Source organism: Schistocerca americana, chromosome 9 (genome assembly GCF_021461395.2).
Source record: "Schistocerca americana isolate TAMUIC-IGC-003095 chromosome 9, iqSchAmer2.1, whole genome shotgun sequence".
Lineage (NCBI taxonomy): Eukaryota > Metazoa > Arthropoda > Insecta > Orthoptera > Acrididae > Schistocerca > Schistocerca americana.
The window spans coordinates 166745199-166765720 of record NC_060127.1 but is presented as its reverse complement, the minus strand read 5'-3'; the positions used below and the strand labels follow the sequence as shown (position 1 = coordinate 166765720).

Below are 20522 nucleotides of genomic sequence, written 5' to 3'. Positions count from 1 at the left end.
CGAGTGTGACACAGACGCTACAAAGTCGTGGAACCGAAATTGTCAAGAGGGGACTGTGCGTGCTGGTGGTAGCTCCATAATGGTGTGAACTGTGTTAACATGGAACGCAATGAACTGGGTCCCCTGGTCCAAATGAAATTATCAGTGACTGGAAATGGCTATGCTCGGCTACATAGAGACCATTTGCACCACTCCTGGACTTCATGCTCCCAAACAAAGATGGAATTTTTATGAATGACAGTGTGCCCTGTCACAGCGCTTCAGTTGATCTGATTGGTAATTACATTCTGGATAATTCGAGCGAATTATTTGGCCGCCAGTATCGCAAGACATGAATCCCATCGAAATTTATGGGGCACAATCAAGAGGTCAGTTCATGCAAAAAATGCTGCACCGGCAATACTTTCGCGATTATGTACGGCTGCAGAAGCAACGTCCGTCAGTATTTCTGCAGAGGACTTCCAGGGACTTCTTGCGTCCATACCACGTCGAGCTGCAGCAGCACACCGGCAAAAGGATGTCTCTCACAATGTGAGGTGGTGTCCCGTGACTTTTGTCATCTCGGCGTGTGTTAGACTGTGTCCTTACTGAATAAAAACTGATGACACACTTGAACCACACTGCCAAGTAACAAAACCTACTTGCCGCTCTGCTAAACGACACCAATACCACACTGGTTGTCCCTTTACTCGGAAAGCAAATATAACAAATCATTTTTTTGTTTTATGAAAGCATCACGACGCAAACCACTGAATCCATGTCAGTCAAACTTGGTACACATATCCCTTACAGTCAGGCTACAATCGCTGTGGGTGTAACGCCGACCTGCCTGTCATAGTGTAAGACGTCGCGGTCTCCTGACCTTCATTGCTTACATATTCCGCCCTCACAATCATATTCCGCACATCAAGAAGCTTCATTCGAACCCTAACTTGATAAGATAAAGTCAATGTTGTATGGATTCATGTAAACGATATGCAAATAACAAGTGCGCACCGGGGTTGAAATACTCGAGGCTGGCATACACACATACATTCCAGATACAAAGGTCACAGGAGCTTTTAGTTCGAGAGAGGCAGACCACACACCGGGAGGCCGGTCCCTTCAGAGGACGAGTCAACCTCGGCCGCCGATGGAGCAGACAGCCTGTGCCCGAGTGAAAGGGGGAACGACCCTATGTTTGGCTTAAAAGCTAATTCCGCTACATTGTGTGGGAGCATCTAACCTACGCATTCTTTACACATAGCATGCAGTTTCAGAGATTTTCACAGGAAGACAGCAAAAGCCAAACACCGATACTACAGATTTCCGGATTGGTCGCCGTAAACAAAACGTCATTCTTCCAATTTTAGAAGAGCAATGGCGATTGGCAGTCGATATTTCTGACGCCTTGAACTGAAGGAGTAATGGGAGAGACCAAAAGATATACTCCTTCACGTCTGGCGTGGAGAGGCGCCGCTCCGTTGTCTCTCTTGGAGCGAGGAACAAGTCTCTCCTCAGTACTTCACTGGGAGAGCACCTCTGTCGAGAGCGAATCTAAGTGCGACTCTATATTGAGCCCTTGCCATTAAATGTCGTTCACTGTGTTGGCGGACACACTTATTGTGCGGTGTGAATGGACAGAATTATAGTTAAATGCCTGTGAGCGAATTTTTGAGTGGCATCGTGGTGGACTGGTTATCAGACCGGTGTACCACACCATTAGACTAGGAGTGAATAGGAATCCTTAACTTCATCAAGGCGTAGGGAGAGTTTGATTGGCGAAGGTCAATCCAGATAGAACGAGAGTCATCTTATTTGTCAGCAGCGAGCGGCGCAGACAGCAGTCATCGCAGCTTACGGTATTGTGCGCTACAGCTCTTGCGAGCCCCATATTTCCTGCACAACAGTACATTTCACTGCATTTCACACGCGACAGCCTCGACCGGACCTAGCAACATTCTAAAGGATAATTATTCAAGTTGAGTAGGTGTGCCTCTCAGCCATTCGGCCAAGTCAATAACAATCTTAAATTTTGTATAGAAATTTCATTAGCGAGTCCTATCCTTGAGAGGTAACATCACATTCCGAAAAGAACCAGGATATAACTTGTTCAATTCATAACTAAAAGTGCCATTGTGATTTCTCAGAATTTTTGCAAAATAAATAACAATTTTCGTTAGTTTCATGTTTTTCATACACTAACTAGCACTTCTCCAGTACCCAAGTGCGCCACTATTTACGTAAGAAATGTTGTGAATTTTTGTGTCATTTCCTTACAGCGGACGACTCCAGAAGATATTTATTGCTGAAAGTTTTTCAGGCATTTCTCTTTAGAACGTTAGGAGCGTCTGTCGGACTTCTGTAGTAGTGTGGGGGTGGAAATTGCATCTTGCAGGAGCCACAGGGAAAAGGGTACATCTCAGATTAATCCGTTGCGCAGAATAACAGAATAGCAGATCAACTCCACGCTCACAATAGTGCAGACGATACACTGAAGAGCCAAAGAAACTAGTACACCTGCCTAATATCGCGTAAGGTCCCCCGCGAGCACGTAGAAGTGCCTCAACACGACGTGGCATGGACTCTACTAATGTCTGTAGTAGTGCTGGAGGGAATTGACACCACGAATCCCCCAGGGTGTCCATAAATCCGTGAGAGTACGACGGGGTGGAGATATCTTCTGAACAGCACGTTGCAAGGCATCCCAGATGCGCTCAATAAATTTCATGTCTGGGGAGTCAGGTGCCCAGAGGGTGTGTTTAAACTCAGAAGAGTGTTCCTGTAGCTACTCTGTACCAGGCCACGGTTTTCCAGTCGTCTACGGTCCAACCGGTATGGTCTCAAGCCGACGACCGACGCTGCAGGCCATGTCATACTGTAAAGCAAAGGCACTCGCGTCGGTCGTCTGCTGCCGTACCCCACTAAAGCCAGATTTCGCCGCGCTGTCATAACGGACACGTTCGCCGTACGTCCCACATTGGTCTCAACAGTTATTTCACACAGAGTTACTTGTCTGTCAGCACTGATATCTCTACCGAAACGCCGCTGTTGTCGGTCGCCAAGTGTAGTCCGTTGGCCACTGCGTTCTCTCTGGTGAGAGGTGTTGTTGTTGTGGTCTTCACTCCTGAGACTGGTTTGATGCAGCTCTCCATGCTACTCTATCCTGTGCTACCTACTGCAACCTACATCCTTCTGAATCTGCTTAGTGTATTCATCTCTTGGTCTCCCTCTACGATTTTTACGCTCCATGCTGCCCTCCAATGCTAAATTTGTGATCCCTTGATGCCTCAGAACATGTCCTACCAACCGGTCCCTTCTTCCAGTCAAGTTGTGCCACAGCCTCCTCTTCTCCTCAATTGTATTCAATACCTCCACATTAGTTATGTGATCTACCCATCTAATCTTCAGAATTGTTCTGTAGCACCACATTTCGAAAGCTTCTATTCTCTTCTTGTCCAAACTAATTATCGTCCACGTTTCACTTCCATACATGGCTACACATACAAATACAGGGCTATTACAAATGATTGAAGCGATTTCATAAATTCACTGTAGCTCCATTCATTGACATATGGTCACGACACACTACAGATACGTAGAAAAACTCATAAAGTTTTGTTCGGCTGAAGCCGCACTTCAGGTTTCTGCCGCCAGAGCGCTCGAGAGCGCAGTGAGACAAAATGGCGACACGAGCCGAGAAAGCGTATGTCGTGCTTGAAATGCACTCATATCAGTCAGTCATAACAGTGCAACGACACTTCAGGACGAAGTTCAACAAAGATCCACCAACTGCTAGCTCCATTCGGCGATGGTATGCGCAGTTTAAAGCTTCTGGATGCCTCTGTAAGGGGAAATCAACGGGTCGGCCTGCAGTGAGCGAAGAAATGGTTGAACGCGTGCGGGCAAGTTTCACACATAGTGATGTGAAAGATTCAGTGTTTAAACCTCCTCTACCAAGAAACGTGCCAGAACTGCGAGCTCGCATCAACAATGCTTTCGAACTCATTGATGGGGACATGCTGCACCGAGTGTGGGAGGAACTTGATTATCGGCTTGATGTCTGCCGAATCACTAAAGGGGCACATATCGAACATTTGTGAATGCCTAAAAAAACTTTTGAGTTTTTGTATGCGTGTGCAAAGCATTGTGAAAATATCTCAAATAATATATTGTAGAGCTGTGAAATCGCTTCAATCATTTGTAATAACCCTGTACTTTCAGAAACGACTTCCTGACACTTAAATCAATACTCTATGTTAACAAATTTCTCTTCTTAAGAAACTCTTTCCTTGCCATTGCCAGTCTACATTTTATATCCTCTCTACTTCGACCGTCATCAGTTATTTTGCTCCCCAAATAGCAAAACTCGTTTACTACCTTAAGTGTCTCATTTCCTAATCTAATTCCCTCAGCATCACCCGACTTAATTCAACTACATTCCATTATCCTTGTTTTGCTTTTGTTGATGTTCATCTTATACCCTCCTCTCAAGACACTGTCCATTCCGTTCTCTTCCAAGTCCTTTGCTGTCTCTGACAGAATTACAATGTCATCGGCGAACCTCAAACTTTTAATTTCTTCTCCATGGATTTCAATACCTACTCCGAACTTTTCTTTTGTTTCCTTTGCTGCTTGCTCAATATACAGATCGAATAGCATCGGGGAGAGGCTACAACCCTGTCTCACTCCCTTCCCAACCACTGCTTCCCTTTCACGTCCCTCGACTCTTATAACTGCCATCTGGTTTCTGTATAAATTGTAAATAGCCTTTCGCTCCCTGTATTTTACCCCTGCCACCTTCAGAATTTGAAAGAGAGTATTCCAGTCAACATTGTCAAAAGCTTTCTCTAAGTCTACAAGTGCTAGAAACGTAGATTTGCCTTTCCTTAATCTAGCTTCTAAGATAAGTCGTAGGGTCAGTATTGCCTCACGTGTTCCAACATTTCTACGAAATCCAAACTGATCTTCCCCGAGGTCGGCTTCTACCAGTTTTACCATTCGTCTGTAAAGAATTCGCGTTAGTATTTTGCAGCTATGACTTATTAAACTGATACTTCAGTAATTTTCACATCTGTCAACGCCTGCTTTCCTTGGGATTGGAATTATTATATTCTTCTTGAAGTCTGAGGATATTTCGCCTGGTGAGAGGTTAACGCCTGAAATTTGGTATTCTTGTCACACTCTTGACACTGTGTATTTTGGAATATTGAACTCCCTATCGATTTCTGAAATCGAATGTCGCATGCCGCTAGCTCCAACTACAATTCCGCGATCAGAGTCTGTTAACTTCAGTCGTGTGACCATAATCTCGTCGGAAATTTTTCACATGAATCATCTGAATACAAATGTCAGATCGGTCAATTCACTGCCCTTTTATATCGACACTACCGCCATCTGTATATGCGTATATCGCTGTCCCGTGACTTTTGTCGCCTCAGTGTATGTTAAGCAAGTAGCAGAAAAGCAATCGTTAACCTAGATGAAGCAAATTAATCTATAAGAGAAAGGGTGCTGAAACAGACTCCTATCAACTGGAATACATCCAACGAACAGGGGAGGACGCTGGGTGTGACTGCTGCCCCCATATGAAGAGATTGTAACACAAGTAGTGGATTGTGTCAGACCAATCAGAAGACTGATGGCGCAGAGAAAAACAGCTCTCTTTAGCGTGACTGGTATTAGTTCGGAGTAGTCAGTTTAAATGCACACGTTTCTGCTCTCTCGTCACTGTTTCGCTGTCATCTTATGACCGCAGGTCCAAAGCCACAGTGATAATTTTGAGGGCCAACCGCGCACTACGTAGGGTTGCCAAATTTTTTTTTGTCAAAATAAGGGAGACTTAAACCTGACAAAAATTTAAAAAATAGTAAATAGTCCTAATGTATTTTTTCAAAATCTTGTAACAAGTTTGTTGGATCAACCAACCGAAAAACTTCATCGTAACAATTACTGACTGCAGGTCTACAGTTTTTGTTACTTAAAACTACATTTTCTTACATTTTTGACAGCAGCCTGAAGTCTGCGATCATTCTTTTCAAATTTGACAAATTCTCCACATCTCAAACCAAAATTAACACTTATTTGTCATTCATCTTTCATTTCATTTAAATTACGATAGTTCATATCATCAGACCATTTACTGTTCATCTAAGAAAAAATTCTTTTTGAGTGAGCAGACTGAGAACAAAACCAAGAATCTTGTTTATCTCCTGGGCTCCTCTGCCCACTTCTCCAGTGTGCTACAGCCTGTATTTTCTAAAGAACAGAATTCATCATATTGATTATCCCCGTTTATGCTTAGCTGAATATGAGTGAGAATGTACTAAAATCATTAAAATTAACGGAATTCTTTAAGGACAGTTGGAGCAAAGATTGAACTGTAGAAAGAAATGTTAAAATTTTTACACTGTAAATATCAGAGGTATCACAGAATTCAACAAGATTATTTTTAATTTTCTTCCAATTTGTAAAATTTTCTTTAACTGGGCTTCAGTAGCATTACAGGGCTCAATTTACGTTAAATCTGAAATCTCTAGATACTCTCAGGTTTCTAAAAGTATGTTCCCAACATCAGAAAAAAAATGAAGATACGCTTCAAGAATTAAAATTTTTTTCTGGATTGTCATCACTAAAATAGTTTCAAAGCTTTAGATGATTCTTCGTGCTTTGAAAATAACTTATTATTGGCTCCCATTTCGTTTTAGTCTATCAAGACACCTATTAGGCGTATGCCTTAACATTTCGCACCATTCAGTACCAATAAATTTTTTTTAAAAGTCTTAATTCTTCTCTGTGTTTTGCTGACACAGAAAAGTGTCCATAAACCTTAACAACTATAATTTTTATTTATATATGTTAGAGATTTGAGGCACATTTAATGTCATTATGGATTATGTGATTTGTGCAGCTTGTTTCAAATATTTTGTTATTATCCTACCTAACAATTTCATCACGGATTTATTTTTGGCATAATTTACACTGGTATCATCTGCACTATAAGACGAAACGTTATTTTCATTTAATGAATGAGATTCAAGACTCTTTTTTATCATAGCATGAAAACCAGTAGCACTCTCATCCGCTTTGTCCACAAAATCTAATAGTTTATTTCTGATGTCAAAAAGAGGTTCGAAGTACGGTACGTGATTACCACAGGGAACATTTTCCGTTTCTTATAATTCGATGTACATTAAGTCACGGAAGAAAAGGTCGTACACTGCTCTGGATCATCAAGCATATCTAGGAAACCACTTACACTTCTTGGCGCTAGCACATTTTTCGTCCCACCACAGTGCATTTTTTTTTTTTTTGGCCACATCTGAACCCACAAACACACTCTTTGCAAGTTTATTTGCACAGTGTATGCTGCCACAACTAACGCTGTGTCTCACTGCATGGAACACCACCAACAGCTCACCTACTGCAGCTTTGTCGAATTCACCACTAGTAGGACTACCACTTTGGCACTGAAAATAGCTGGATACCTTAGAATTAGTGTTAATTCTCCCGACTCTGCTTTTGTGTCCTTCTGTTTTGCAGGGCCGCTGACAGTCTGTAGTGCCATCAAGCTGAATTCACAGTTGAGAAGGGAGCAGCACGATTAATAATTTTTACTTTCGACTAGATTAACCCGTAAATGGGTTTCTTCCCATTTCTTCCGATTTGTCAGGAAGTAATGCAACACATTTTTTTCTCGGTCAATTTCGGTTGAAAAAATGCGTAAATTATTGCAGGACATCTTGGAATATTCCCGGTTCAGACTATGTCGTTTCCTGAAGTTCCGATAGGTGGCAGCACTATAATTAGTGTTCAAAATGGCGTCTGTAACTGAGGTGCGTTCCAAGGAGAAAGCCATCATCGAGTTTCTTTTGAAGGAAAACCAGATCATCGCCGATATGCACAGGCGCTTGCTGAATGTCTACGGAAACCTGAACAAAAGCACGGTGACTCATTGAGCGAGCCGTCTGTCATGAGCGCAACGACGTCGCGCAAACCTATCCGATTTCCCGCGTGCCTGCGACTTCTGCAATGTTGGAACGTGCGGACACTCTCATTCGACGTGATCGATGGGTCACACTCATACACACCGCTGCTGAACTGGACGTCTCTGTTGGTAGTGCTGACGCCCTCGTCCACCAGTTAGGATACTCAGAGGTGTGTGACCGCTGAGTTCTTCGCCGCCTAGCAATCGGCCATAAAGACCGACAAAGGACTCTCTGTGCGGAATTGGTTGCGCGTTATGAGGCTGATAGCACAGGCAATGAAACATGGGTTGATCAATTCGAAAGAGAAACAAAACAGTGACCCACGGAGTGGCGTCATTTCGCTCTTCTGAAGAAAAAGTTTGAAGCTGCACCCTCAGTCGGTAAAGTGATGGCGACAGTCTTCTTCTGGCACTGGGAAGGAGTTACTCTGTTTGGCGTCACCCCTCATGTTGCTACAATCAACCCTGAAGCCTACTGTGCTACCTTCAGGAAGTTGAATAAACGGCTTCAGCATGAAACTTCCTGGCAGATTAAAATTGTAAGCTGGACCGAGACTCTAACTCAGGATCTTTGCCTTTCGCGGGCAAGTGCTGTACCGTCTGAGCTACCCAAGCACGACTCACGACACGTCCTCACAGCTTTAATTCTGCCAGCACCTCGTCTCCCACCTCCCAAACTTCACAGAAGCTCTTCTGCATACCCTGCAGAACTGACACTCCTAGAAGAAATGATATTGCGGAGAAATGGCTTAGCCAAAGTCTGAAGGATGTTTTCAGAATGAGATTTTCACTCTGCAGCGGAGTGTGCACTGATATGAAACTTCCTGTCAGATTAAAACTGTGTACCAGACCGAAACTCGAACTCGGGACCTTTGCCTTTCACGGGCAAGTGCTCTACCATCTGAGTTACCCAAACACGATTCACGACCCATCCTCACAGCTTCAATTCTGCCAGCACCACGTCTCCTAGCTTACAAATTTCACAGAAGCTCTTCTGCGAACCCTGCAGAACTAGCAGTCCTGGAAGAAGTTTGGAAGGTAGGAGACGAGTTGCTGGCAGAATTGAAGCTGTGAGGACGGATCGTGAGTTGTGCTCGGGTAGATCAGACGGTAGAGCACTTGCCCGCAAACGGCAAGGTCCCGAGTTCGAGTCTCGGTCTGGCACACAGTTTTAATCTGACAGGAAGTTTGATATCAGCGCACACTTTGATGCGGAGTGGAAATCTCGTTCTGGCGTCAGCATGTTCGTCGCCACAAGAATGGAAGCTAATTTTTCCTTCTGCATGACAATGCAAGGTCTCACGCTAGTCTGCACACCCGAGGGGAGCTCACAAAACTTTGGTGGACCGACTTCCTCATCCACCATACAGCACCTTTCGGCTTCCATCTGTCTATAATGAAGGATGCAGTCCATGGGGAACAGTACGTGGATGGTGGGGAGGTTGCCGATGCTCCGATGTCGACTAATAGAGTGGTAGCATCAGAGCACACAAGTTGTCCCAGTTAGGTGGCGTAAGGCTGTCCCATTGAACGGAGATTATGTTGAAAAATAGTTTTCTTTAGCCAAAAGAGTGGGGAGTAGTATGGTGTATTGGAATGCTGAATAAACCAACCTGCTTTCAGGAAAAAAAGGGTGTTGCATTACTTACGCCCCTCGAAGAATTTTCCTCTCTTTTTTAGCTGGAGTTTTGGGTTCAGCGGTGCTGTGTTATTCTGATCCAGTAGAACGAAAGCTAATACGACCTTATTCTAGCAAGAAAATGGCAACATGACTCGCCACACAATACCGTGTTAAACATTGTTTTGTATTCACTTCATATCGATGTAGTAAAAATACAGTTTTAACAAAATGTCAGTTTGGTTTCCACAAGGGTTTTTCAACGGAAAATGCTATATATACTTTCACTAATGAAATATTATATGCTCTGAGTAACCGGAAGTCACTCGTTGCGATTTTCTGTGATCTAGCAAAGGCTTTTGATTGTGTAAATCATGGAATACTTCTAGATAAACTCAAGTACTCCGGTATGAATGGGACAGTGTTCAAATGGTTTAAATCATACCTAACTGGAAGAGTGCAGAAAGTTGACATAAACAGTTCACATAATATGCAAAAAACTGGTGATTTCTCAAACTGGGGAACAATCAAGAATGGAATGCTGCAAGGTTCGGTCTTGGGTCCTCTGCCGTTCTTAATATATATTAATGACTTGCCATTCTATATTCACGAAGATGCAAAGCTGTTACTTTTTGCCGATGATACAGGTATAGCTATCACACCCAACAGACAAGAATTAACTGGTGAAATTGTAAATGATGTTTTTCAGAAACTCCTTAAGTGGTTCTCTGCTAATGGGCTCTCATTAAACTTTAGAAAAACACAGTATATACAGTTCCACACAGTAAATGGAATGACACCATTAATAAATATAGACTTCGATCAAAAACCGGTAGCTAAGATAGAATATTCAAAATCTCTAGGCGTATGCATTGATGAGGGGTTGAACTGGAAAAAACACACTAAGGATCTGCTGAAACGTTTGAGTTCAGCTACTTATGCTATTAGGGTCATTGCAAATTTTCGAGATATACATCTGGGTACATTAGCTTACAATGCCTATTTTCATTCTCTGCTTTCGTATGGCATCATATTCTGGGGTAACACATCATTGAGTAAAAGAGTATTCATTGCACACAAGCGTGTAATCAGAATAATTGCTGGAGCTCATCCAAGATCATCCTGCAGACGCTTATTTAAAGAGCTAGAGATCTTCACTGTAGCCTCACAATATATATATTCACTGATGAAATTTGTTATTAACAATCCAAATGAATTCAAAATACAGAAGCCAATTTCACTATGAAAGGATGACCTTCACTACTCAAGGTTCAATCTAATTTTGGCTCAGAAGGGGGTATTATTATTATTATTATTATTATTATTTTTTTTTTTTTTTTTTTTTTTTTTTTTTTTTTTTTTTTTTTTTTTTTTTTTGTCATCAGTCTACTGACTGGTTTGATGCGGCCCGCCACGAATTCCTTTCCTGTGCTAACCTCTTTATCTCAGAGTAGCACTTGCAACCTACGTCCTCAATTATTTGCTTGACATATCCCAATCTCTGTCTTCCTCTACAGTTTTTGCCCTCTACAGCTCCCTCTAGTACCATGGAAGTCATTCCCTCATGTCTTAGCAGATGGCCTATCATCCTGTCCCTTCTCCTTATCAGTGTTTTCCACATATTCCTTTCCTCTCCGATTCTGCATAGAACCTCCTCATTCCTTACCTTATCAGTCCACCTAATTTTCAACATTCGTCTATAGCACCACATCTCAAATGCTTCGATTCTCTTCTGTTCCGGTATTCCCACAGTCCATGTTTCACTACCATACAATGCTGTACTCCAGACGTATATCCTCAGAAATTTCTTACTCAAATTAAGGCCGGTATTTGATATTAGTAGACTTCGCTTGGCCAGAAATGCCTTTTTTGCCATAGCGAGTCTGCTTTTGATGTCCTCCTTGCTCCGTCCGTTATTGGTTATTAATTCCTTAACTTCATTGACTTCGTGACCATCAATCCTGATGTTAAGTTTCTCGCTGTTCTCATTTCTACCACTTCTCATTACCTTCGTCTTTCTCCGATTTACTCTCAAACCACACTGTGTACTCATTAGACTGTTTATTCCGTTCAGCAGATCATTTAATTCTTCTTCACTTTCACTCAGGATAGCAATGTCATCAGCGAATCGTATCATTGATATCCTTTCGCCTTGTATTTTAATTCCACTCCTGAACCTTTCTTTTATTTCCATCATTGCTTCCTCGATGTACAGATTGAAGAGTAGGGGCGAAAGGCTACAGCCTTGTCTTACACCCTTCTTAATACGAGCCCTTCGTTCTTGATCGTCCACTCTTATTATTCACTCTTGGTTGTTGTACATATTGTAAATGACCCCTACTTTTTTTTCAGAATCTCGAACAGCTTGCACCATTTTATATTGTCGAACTCTTTTTCCAGGTCGACAAATCCTATGAAAGTGTCTCGATTTTTCATTAGCCTTGCTTCCATTATTAGCCGTAACGTCAGAATTGCCTCTCTCGTCCCTTTACTTTTCCTAAAGCGAAACTGATCGTCACCTAGCGCATTCTCAATTTTCTTTTCCATTCTTCTGTATATTATTCTTGTAAGCAGATTCGATGCATGGGCTGTTAAGCTGATTGTGCGATAATTCTCGCACTTGTCAGCTCTTGCCGTCTTCGGAATTGTGTGGATGATGCTTTTCCGAAAGTCAGATGGTATATCGCCAGACTCATATATTCTACACACCAACGTGAATAGTCGTTTTGTTGCCACTTCCCCCAATGATTTTAGAAATTCTGATGGAATGTTATCTATCCCTTCTGCCTTATTCGACCGTAAGTCCTCCAAAGCTCTTTTAAATTTCGATTCTAAAACTGGATCCCCTATCTCTTCTAAATCGACTCCTGTTTCTTCTTCTATCACATCAGACAAATCTTCACCCTCATAGAGGCTTTCAATGTATTCTTTCCGCATATCTGCTCTCTCCTCTGCATTTAACAGTGGAATTCCCGTTGCACTCTTAATGTTACCACCGTTGCTTTTAACGTCACCAAAGGTTGTTTTGACTTTCCTGTATGCTGAGTCTGTCCTTCCGACAATCATATCTTTCGCGATGTCTTCACATTTTTCCTGCAGCCATTTCGTCTTAGCTTCCCTGCACTTCCTATTTATTTCATTCCTCAGCGACTTGTATTTCTGTATTCCTGATTTTCCCGGAACATGTTTGTACTTCCTCCTTTTATCAATCAACTGAAGTATTTCTTCTGTTACCCATGGTTTCTTCGCAGCTACCTTCTTTGTACCTATGTTTTCCTTCCCAACTTCTGTGATGGTCCTTTTTAGAGATGTCAATTCGTCTTCAACTGTACTGCCTACTGCGCTATTCCTTATTGCTGTAGCGTTAGAGAACTTCAAGCGTATCTCGTCATTCCTTAGTACTTCCGTATCCCACTTCTTTGCGTATTGATTCTTCCTGACTTCTTGAACTTCAGCCTACTCTTCATCACTACTATATTGTGATCTGAGTCTATATCTGCTCCTGGGTACGCCTTACAATCCAGTATCTGATTTCGGAATCTCTGTCTGACCATGATGTAATCTAATTGAAATCTTCCCGTATCTCCCTGCCTTTTCCAAGTATACCTCCTCCTCTTGTGATTCTTGAACAGGTTATTCGCTATTACTAGCTGAAACTTGTTACAGAACTCAATTAGTCATTCTCCTCTTTCATTCCTTGTCCCAAGCCCATATTCTCCTGTAACCTTTTCTTCTACTCCTTCCCCTACAACTGCATTCCAGTCGCCCATGACTACTAGATTTTCGTCCCCCTTTACATACTGCATTACCCTTTCAATATCCTCATACACTTTCTCTATCTGTTCATCTTCAGCTTGCGACGTCGGCATGTATACCTGAACTACCGTTGTCGGTGTTGGTCTGCTGTTGATTCTGATTAGAACAACCCAGTCACTGAACTGTTCACAGTAACACAGCCTCTGCCCTACCTTCCTATTCATAACGAATCCTACACCTGTTATACCATTTTCTGCTGCTGTTGATATTACCCAATACTCATTTGACCAGAAATCCTTGTCTTCCTTCCACTACACTTCACTGACCCCTACTATATTTAGATTGAGCCTTTGCATTTCCCTTTTCAGATTTTCTAGTTTCCCTACCACATTCAAGCTTCTGACATTCCACGTCCCGACTCGTAGAACGTTATCCTTTCGTTGATTATTCAATCTTTTTCTCATGGTAACCTCCCCCTTGGCAGTCCCCTCCTGGAGATCCGAATGGGGGTCTATTCCGGAATCTTTTGCCAATGGGGAGATCATCATGACACTTCTTCAATTACAGGCCACATGTCCTGTGGATACGTGTTACGTGTCCTTAATGCAGTGGTTTCCATTGCCTTCTGCATCCTCATGTCGTTGATCATTGCTGATTCTTCCGCCTTTAGGGGCAATTTCCCACCCCTGGGACAAGAGAGTGCCCTGAACCTCTTTCCACTCCTCCGCCGTCTTTGACAAGGCCGTTGGCAGAATGAGGCTGACTTCTTATGCCGGAAGTCTTCGGCTGCCAATGCTGATTATTTATCAAGGGGGTAAATTATGCTGCCACAAAAGTCTTTGGTCACTTACCTAATAGCATCAAAAGTCTGACAGATAGCCATATAGCATTTAAAAGGAAATTAAAAGAATTTCTTAATGGCAACTCCTTCTACTAATTAGATGAATTTTTGGATATAGTAAGTGGGTAATTTCCCCAAACCCCACAAAAAAATTAAAAATATTGAGTGTCATGTAATATTTTGTGTAATGTAATATCTTGTATAGACACCTTTTATTAACCTGGCATGTTCCACATCATTGCAAAGTGTCGTATTCATGATCTATGGAACAAGTACTAATCTAATCTAATCTATATTAGAGCGCCATATCGACTAATCGTTGTTGTAATGACCGTCATCAATCGAGATTTAGCCATATCGATTAATCGATGTTACAAAGATCGTCCAGTAGAGGGACTTAAAAAAATCTGTGGCAGGTTTAACTGTTAATCTGTGTAGCCCACATTCAGAAGAATGTGGGAATCCCCGTAGAGTGTGGTAGAGTTGGCAACCCTAGCAGCACGCGCTGCGCGGTGTGTTGCAGAGGAGGTGTGCCGGCAGTTCCGGGACAGCGGCGTGCGCTGCCTGGTGACGACGTTCTCGCGGCTGGTGCCCCTGGAGGAGGTGCGCCAGCAGCTGGGCCCGCGCTTCCGCGGCACCATCGTGGTGGACGGCGGCGCGCCCGGCGCGCACAACTGGAGCCGCCTGCTGTCGCGGGCCTCCCCCGTGGCGCTGCCGCCGCCGGGGAAGCCCCAACAGCTCGCAGTGCTGCCATACTCCAGCGGCACCACCGGCCTGCCCAAGGGCGTCTGCCTCTCCCACTACAACCTGGTCGCCAACCTGCAGATGTTCAACCACCCCAGGCTGCTCTTCTTCCAGCCCACAACAGGTCAGCTCAGTCACACTGCTTCTGTACTTCTTCACTATTTGATCAATAATATCCGCACACCTAGTAAAACTAAGGTCCGTGACAAGATGGCAGTTCGCCTGGCGGCTGCCATGTTGGCCAAAGAGCTTGAGCGCCACAGATAAAATACTCAAAGTCAGAGACATTACATGCAGTTCAAGGTCACGCGATGCCTAGCGCGAAACCAAGTCCAACACATGTCAGAAAGTAAATCGTGATTATTTTTTTAAAAAGGCAAAGATAAGGAAAGGGGATAAGGAAGTTTATTGTCTACAATACAACATACAGTCACCGTTGATCTTTATTTTACAATTGCCATTTCCAACTTTGGCCCAAATAAACAGATATTCATCAGCATTTAATTTCCTCTTCTTCCTGGTAGACAAAGTGAATGACATGCTGGGAACCCATGTACCATAAGGCTGTCTAGCCAACAGTCCTGTAGACTCAGCAGTACTCCAAGTCTTCCAAGCAATAATATTGGCATCTGGAAAAGCTTCAAGGCCACCATAGTCTGCATGATTGCCCCAAACAATAGCCAGTGTCAGCCATGTACTGCCTCCAAATACTGCTTGTACATCACAGGTGAAATTAACACATTGGGACCCCCAATTAATTGCCGCCAGTGACGACGCCATACATGTCGCAGAGGCATTGCTGAGGCATGTTAACACAATTTAACTTTGAAATCCACACACTCATGTTCCTGGCAGAAGGTTCACGGAACCTCCTTGGAGCTATCTCTCTACCGGCCCACCCTCAAACGGCGTGCAGGAATGGCGAAGACTTAAAGCTTTCCGTGTGAGCTCTGATTTCTCTTATTTTAATTACAATGATCATTACTCTCCATGAAGGTGGGTGCCAACAAAAAATTACTTTAAAAAATAATAATCAATATACAGTGTCTGCAACTCGCGGTCTTGCGGTACCATTCTCGCTTCCCACGCACGGGGTCCCAGGTTCGATTCTCGGCGTGGTCAGGGATTTTCTCTGCCTCCAGATGACTGGGTTTTGTGTGTCTTTCGTCATCATTTCATCCTCGTTCACTCTCAAGTCGCCGTAGTGGCGTTAAAGAACTTGTGGAGCGGCAGCCGAACCGCCCTGTGATGGGTCTCTTGGCCACCGATGCCGTACGCTCGTTATTAATATACAGTAATGAAATTTCGGAATACATTTGTCTCGGTAACACATTTAGGTGATTAAAGTTGCAATATTACAGGTTAATTTGAGCACGAAGTAAGCCGTGGCAAATGTGAAATGCTGGAACATTAATAACCAGTGTCACTGTGAGAATGTTGAATGTGAGCATACAAATGTGTATGCATTGTGTTGTACGTGTGCTAGATGTCAGTTTATGGAAGAAGTTCGACGCTTGTCGCACTCGGGCAGTCGAGACAGGGAAGGTTAATGCCGGTTCTGGATGACACACGAGTTGTCGTCCAACGATGACCTGTCTGTGATCGATATATCGACACATTGCAGAGCGTGCTGGGTTACAACAGCGGTATGTGGGCGAGCGTTATCCAGTTGGAAAACACCCCCTGGAATGCTGTTTGCGAGTAGAAGCACAGCAAGTCGAATCACCAGATTGACGTACAAATTTGCAGTCAGGTTGCGTAGGATAACCGCGAGAGTGCTCCTGTTGCCAGACGAAATCACACCTCAGACCGTAACTCCAGGTGTAGGTCCAGTGTGTCTAGCATGCAGACAGGATCATTGCAGGCAGTGAGCTGGTCTCCTAACCAGCACACAGCCATCACTGGCACCAAGCCAGAGCTGGCTTTCATCAGAAAATACAACAGATCTTCACCCTGCCCTCTGTCGCTTGACACTACACCGAGTCACAAATGGCTGTGGTTTAGGGTCAGTGAAATGCACGCTACAGGGTGTCTCGGTAGTGCCACGTGGCCACAAAAACGCAGTCTTTGGTTTGCTTTCCCCACCACAGTATATATGTGCCTTGTCATGTGACTAGGGCCTCCTGTCGGGTAGACAGGCGATTTGACGCCATATCGGCGACTTGCGCGTAGATGGGGATGAAATGATGATGATTAAGACAAAATAACACCTAGTCCCTGAGCGGCGAAAACCTTCGACCCAGCCGGGAATCGAACCTGTCCCCTTAGGACTGACATTCTGTCACGCTGACCACTCAACTACTGGGGGCGGAAATTATGTATGTAATCGTTCCACAGGGTTGTAGCCTCTCCCTGGTGTCATTCAATCTGTATATTGAGCAAGCAGTGAAGGAAACAAAAGAAAAATTCGGAGTAGGTATTAAAATCCATGGAGAAGAAATAAAAACTTTGAGGTTTGCCGATGACATTGTATTTCTGTCAGAGACAGCAAAGGAGTTGGAAGAGCAGTTGAACGGAATGGATAGTGTCTTGAAAGGAGGATATAAGATGAACATCAACAAAAGCAAAATGAGGATAATGGAATGTAGTCGAATTACGTCGGGTGATGCTGAGGGAATTAGATTAGGAAATGAGAGACTTAAAGTAGTAAAGGAGTTTTGCTATTTGGGGAGCAAAATAATTGATGATGGTCGAAGTAGAGAGGATATAAAATGTAGACTGGCAATGGCAAGAAAAGGGTTTCTGAAGAAGAGAAATTTGTTAACATCGAGTTTGGATTTAAGTGTCAGGAAGTCGTTTCTGAAAGTATTTGTATGGAGCGTAGCCATGTATGGAAGTGAAACATGGACGATAACTAGTTTGGACAAGAAGAGAATAGAAGCTTTCGAAATGTGGTGCTACAGAAGAATGCTGAAGATTAGATGGGTAGATCATATAACTAATGAGGAGGTATTGAATACGATTGTGGAAAAGAGAAGTTTGTGGCACAACTTGACTAGAAGAAGGGATCGGTTGGTAGGACATGTTCTGAGGGATCACCAATTTAGCATTGGACGGCAGTGTGGAGGGTAAAAATCGTGGAGGGAGACCAAGAGATGAATACACTAAGCAGATTCAGAAGGATGTAGGTTCCAGTAAGTACTGGGAGATGAAGAAGCTTGCACAGGATAGAGTAGAATGGAGACCTGCATCAAACCAGTCTCAGGACTGAAGACCACAACAACAACAACAACAACAACAACAATCGTTCCACTTTGAGTTATTCGTGATTGTAAGCCCTAAGTATTTAGTTTAATTGACAGCCTTTAAATTTGTGTGATTTAACGTGTAACTGAAATTTAGCTTCTCTCAGGAACGGGTAGAAGAATCGAGTTGAAATTGATGTTGCATTCTAAAACCTACGGTCCCTTAAGTGATGTAAAAAACGTAAGCTTCTAAGTCAATGAAATCAAAATGTACGCCCATTTATGTCACATAATTTGACAGTCGGAAACTCACTCATCAAAATCTGCAGAGTACATCCCGTTGACCTAGAATCACGCAATTTGGCAAGGATCAGTGTTTAACATTACATGAAAAGGAAAAGAAAGCCTTTTTATCAGTCATTTGTATCACCTCACACGTTTAATTATTTGGAGTCAATTGCCACTTTTCACACCAAACAGATATCTTATTTAAATAATTTTGCAATGGGTTCTAATCTTCTGATGGAAATGGAAATGCTGTGTGGCTAGGGCCTCCCGTCGGGTAGACCGTTCGCCTGCCGCAATTCTTTCAGGTTGACGCCACTGTGGCGCCTTGCGTGTCGATGGGAATGAAATGACGATGATCAGGACAATACAACACCCAGTCCCTGAGTGGAGAAAATCTCCGACCCAGAAGGGAATCGAACCCGGGCCGTTAGGTGTGACAGTCCGAAACACTCACCACTCAGCTACCAGAGGCGGACACATCTTCTGATGATTTTACTTGACGATAAATTACAGGATAATCTGCAAGCAATCTAAGAAACCTGCTCAGATTGTCTCCTAAATCATTTATATAGATTACGAATAGCTGAGAGCTATTGGGGAACGCCAGATAGCACTATTGTTTTGCTCGATGACTTTCCGTCAGTTACTGTGACCTTCTTGACAGTAAATCACGAATACAATCGTATAAGTGAGACAATACTCCAGAGGTATGCAGTTTGATTAGAAGTGGCTGTGAGGAATGGTGTCAAAAGCCTTCTGAAGATCTAAAAATACGGAATGAGTTTGACATCCCCTGTTGACAGCACTCATTACTCCGTGAGAATAAAGGGCTATTCGTGTTTCACAAGAACGATATTTGGCTGTTTGTCAATAGATCGCGTCCTTCGTGGTAATGCGTAATGTCAGAGCACACTACACGTACGAGCCGAACATGATGATCACCCGTTTAATGACTTGGTGGTCCATCTTTTGAAGACTATATGTCACCGATTCTGGGCGTCATGGATTAGACAATTTGCTGGTAGGTTTGTGGAGGTATGTCGCACCAAATGTCCACACGCAAGTCACGTAATTTCCTTAATCAGTGGGCTGTTGATTAGTGTACGTACTGATGGTGCCTGATAGTGACCCAAATGGGTTCGATTGGATTCACATCAAGCGAATTTTGTAGCCAAGACACCAACGTGAGTACACTATCATGCTCCTCAAACCTCCGTAGCACGGTTCTGGCTTTCAGACATGGAAAGTTACACTGCTGAAATATGGCAGCCACTGGGGAAGACATCAAGCATGAAGGGATGTAGGTGGTTAGCAGCTGTCAGCGTGTCTTCGACTACTACCACAGTTCCCATGTCGCCAATGGCTTCCATTTTTCTGCCGAGAAGACGGTATGTATTAACTTCTGGCGCTACAAAGAGTTTCTCCCACCGTCCTTACATCTTGGTCCCGTTGCTCTCCCATTCGTGGAGACAGCAAAATTTTTAGGTCTTACATTTGACAGGAAACTTAGCTGGTCCCCACATGTCTCATTTTTGGCTGCCCGTTATACCCGTTCTCTAAATGTCCTCCGCGTTCTCAGCGGTACGTCGTGGGGAGCGGATCGAACCGTCCTACTTCGCCTATATCGGTCGATTGTCCGCTCAAAGCTGGATTATGGGAGCTTTGTATACTCCTCTGCACGGCCGTCCATCTTACGCTGCCTCAACTCCATACAACATCGGGGGTTACGTCTTGCGATCGGAGCGTTCTATACTAGTCCCGTCGTGAGTCTTCATGCTGAAGCCGGTGAATTGCCACTAACCTACCGTCCCGGTATACTGCTTTGTCAGTATGCCTGTCGGCTATTGTCAATGCCCGACCACCCGTCTTGTCGTTTCTTTTTTGACGACTGTCTCGACCGTCAATACGGGTTGTATGTATCTGCCCTGCTACCCCCTGGATCTCCCTTTCGTCGCCTCCTTCAGCACCTTGATTTTTCACTCCCTGCAACCTTTCGAGTGGGCGAGAGCCAAACGCCACCGTGGCTCCAGGCTCAGGTTCGCGTTCACCTTGACCTCAGCTCGCTCCCAAAGGAGGTTACCCAAGCTACGGTATACCACTCATGGTTTATCGAACTTTGTTCGA

The 20522-nt window shown here is 43.6% G+C and overlaps 1 protein-coding gene across 2 annotated transcripts in view; it reads left to right on the top strand.

Annotated features, from left to right (window-relative positions):
- The window catches only part of LOC124550610 (probable 4-coumarate--CoA ligase 1), a 565543-nt gene that overhangs the window by 392779 nt on the left and 152242 nt on the right, over positions 1 to 20522 (top strand). For both annotated transcript variants that reach the window (XR_006967727.1, XM_047125329.1), the window contains exon 3: positions 14705 to 15049. Coding sequence is in view for 1 of the 2 variants with exons in the window: in XM_047125329.1 (XP_046981285.1) it covers positions 14705 to 15049 (345 nt within the window). In the remaining variant the exon portion in view is untranslated. The remainder of the gene's footprint in view (positions 1 to 14704; positions 15050 to 20522) is intronic.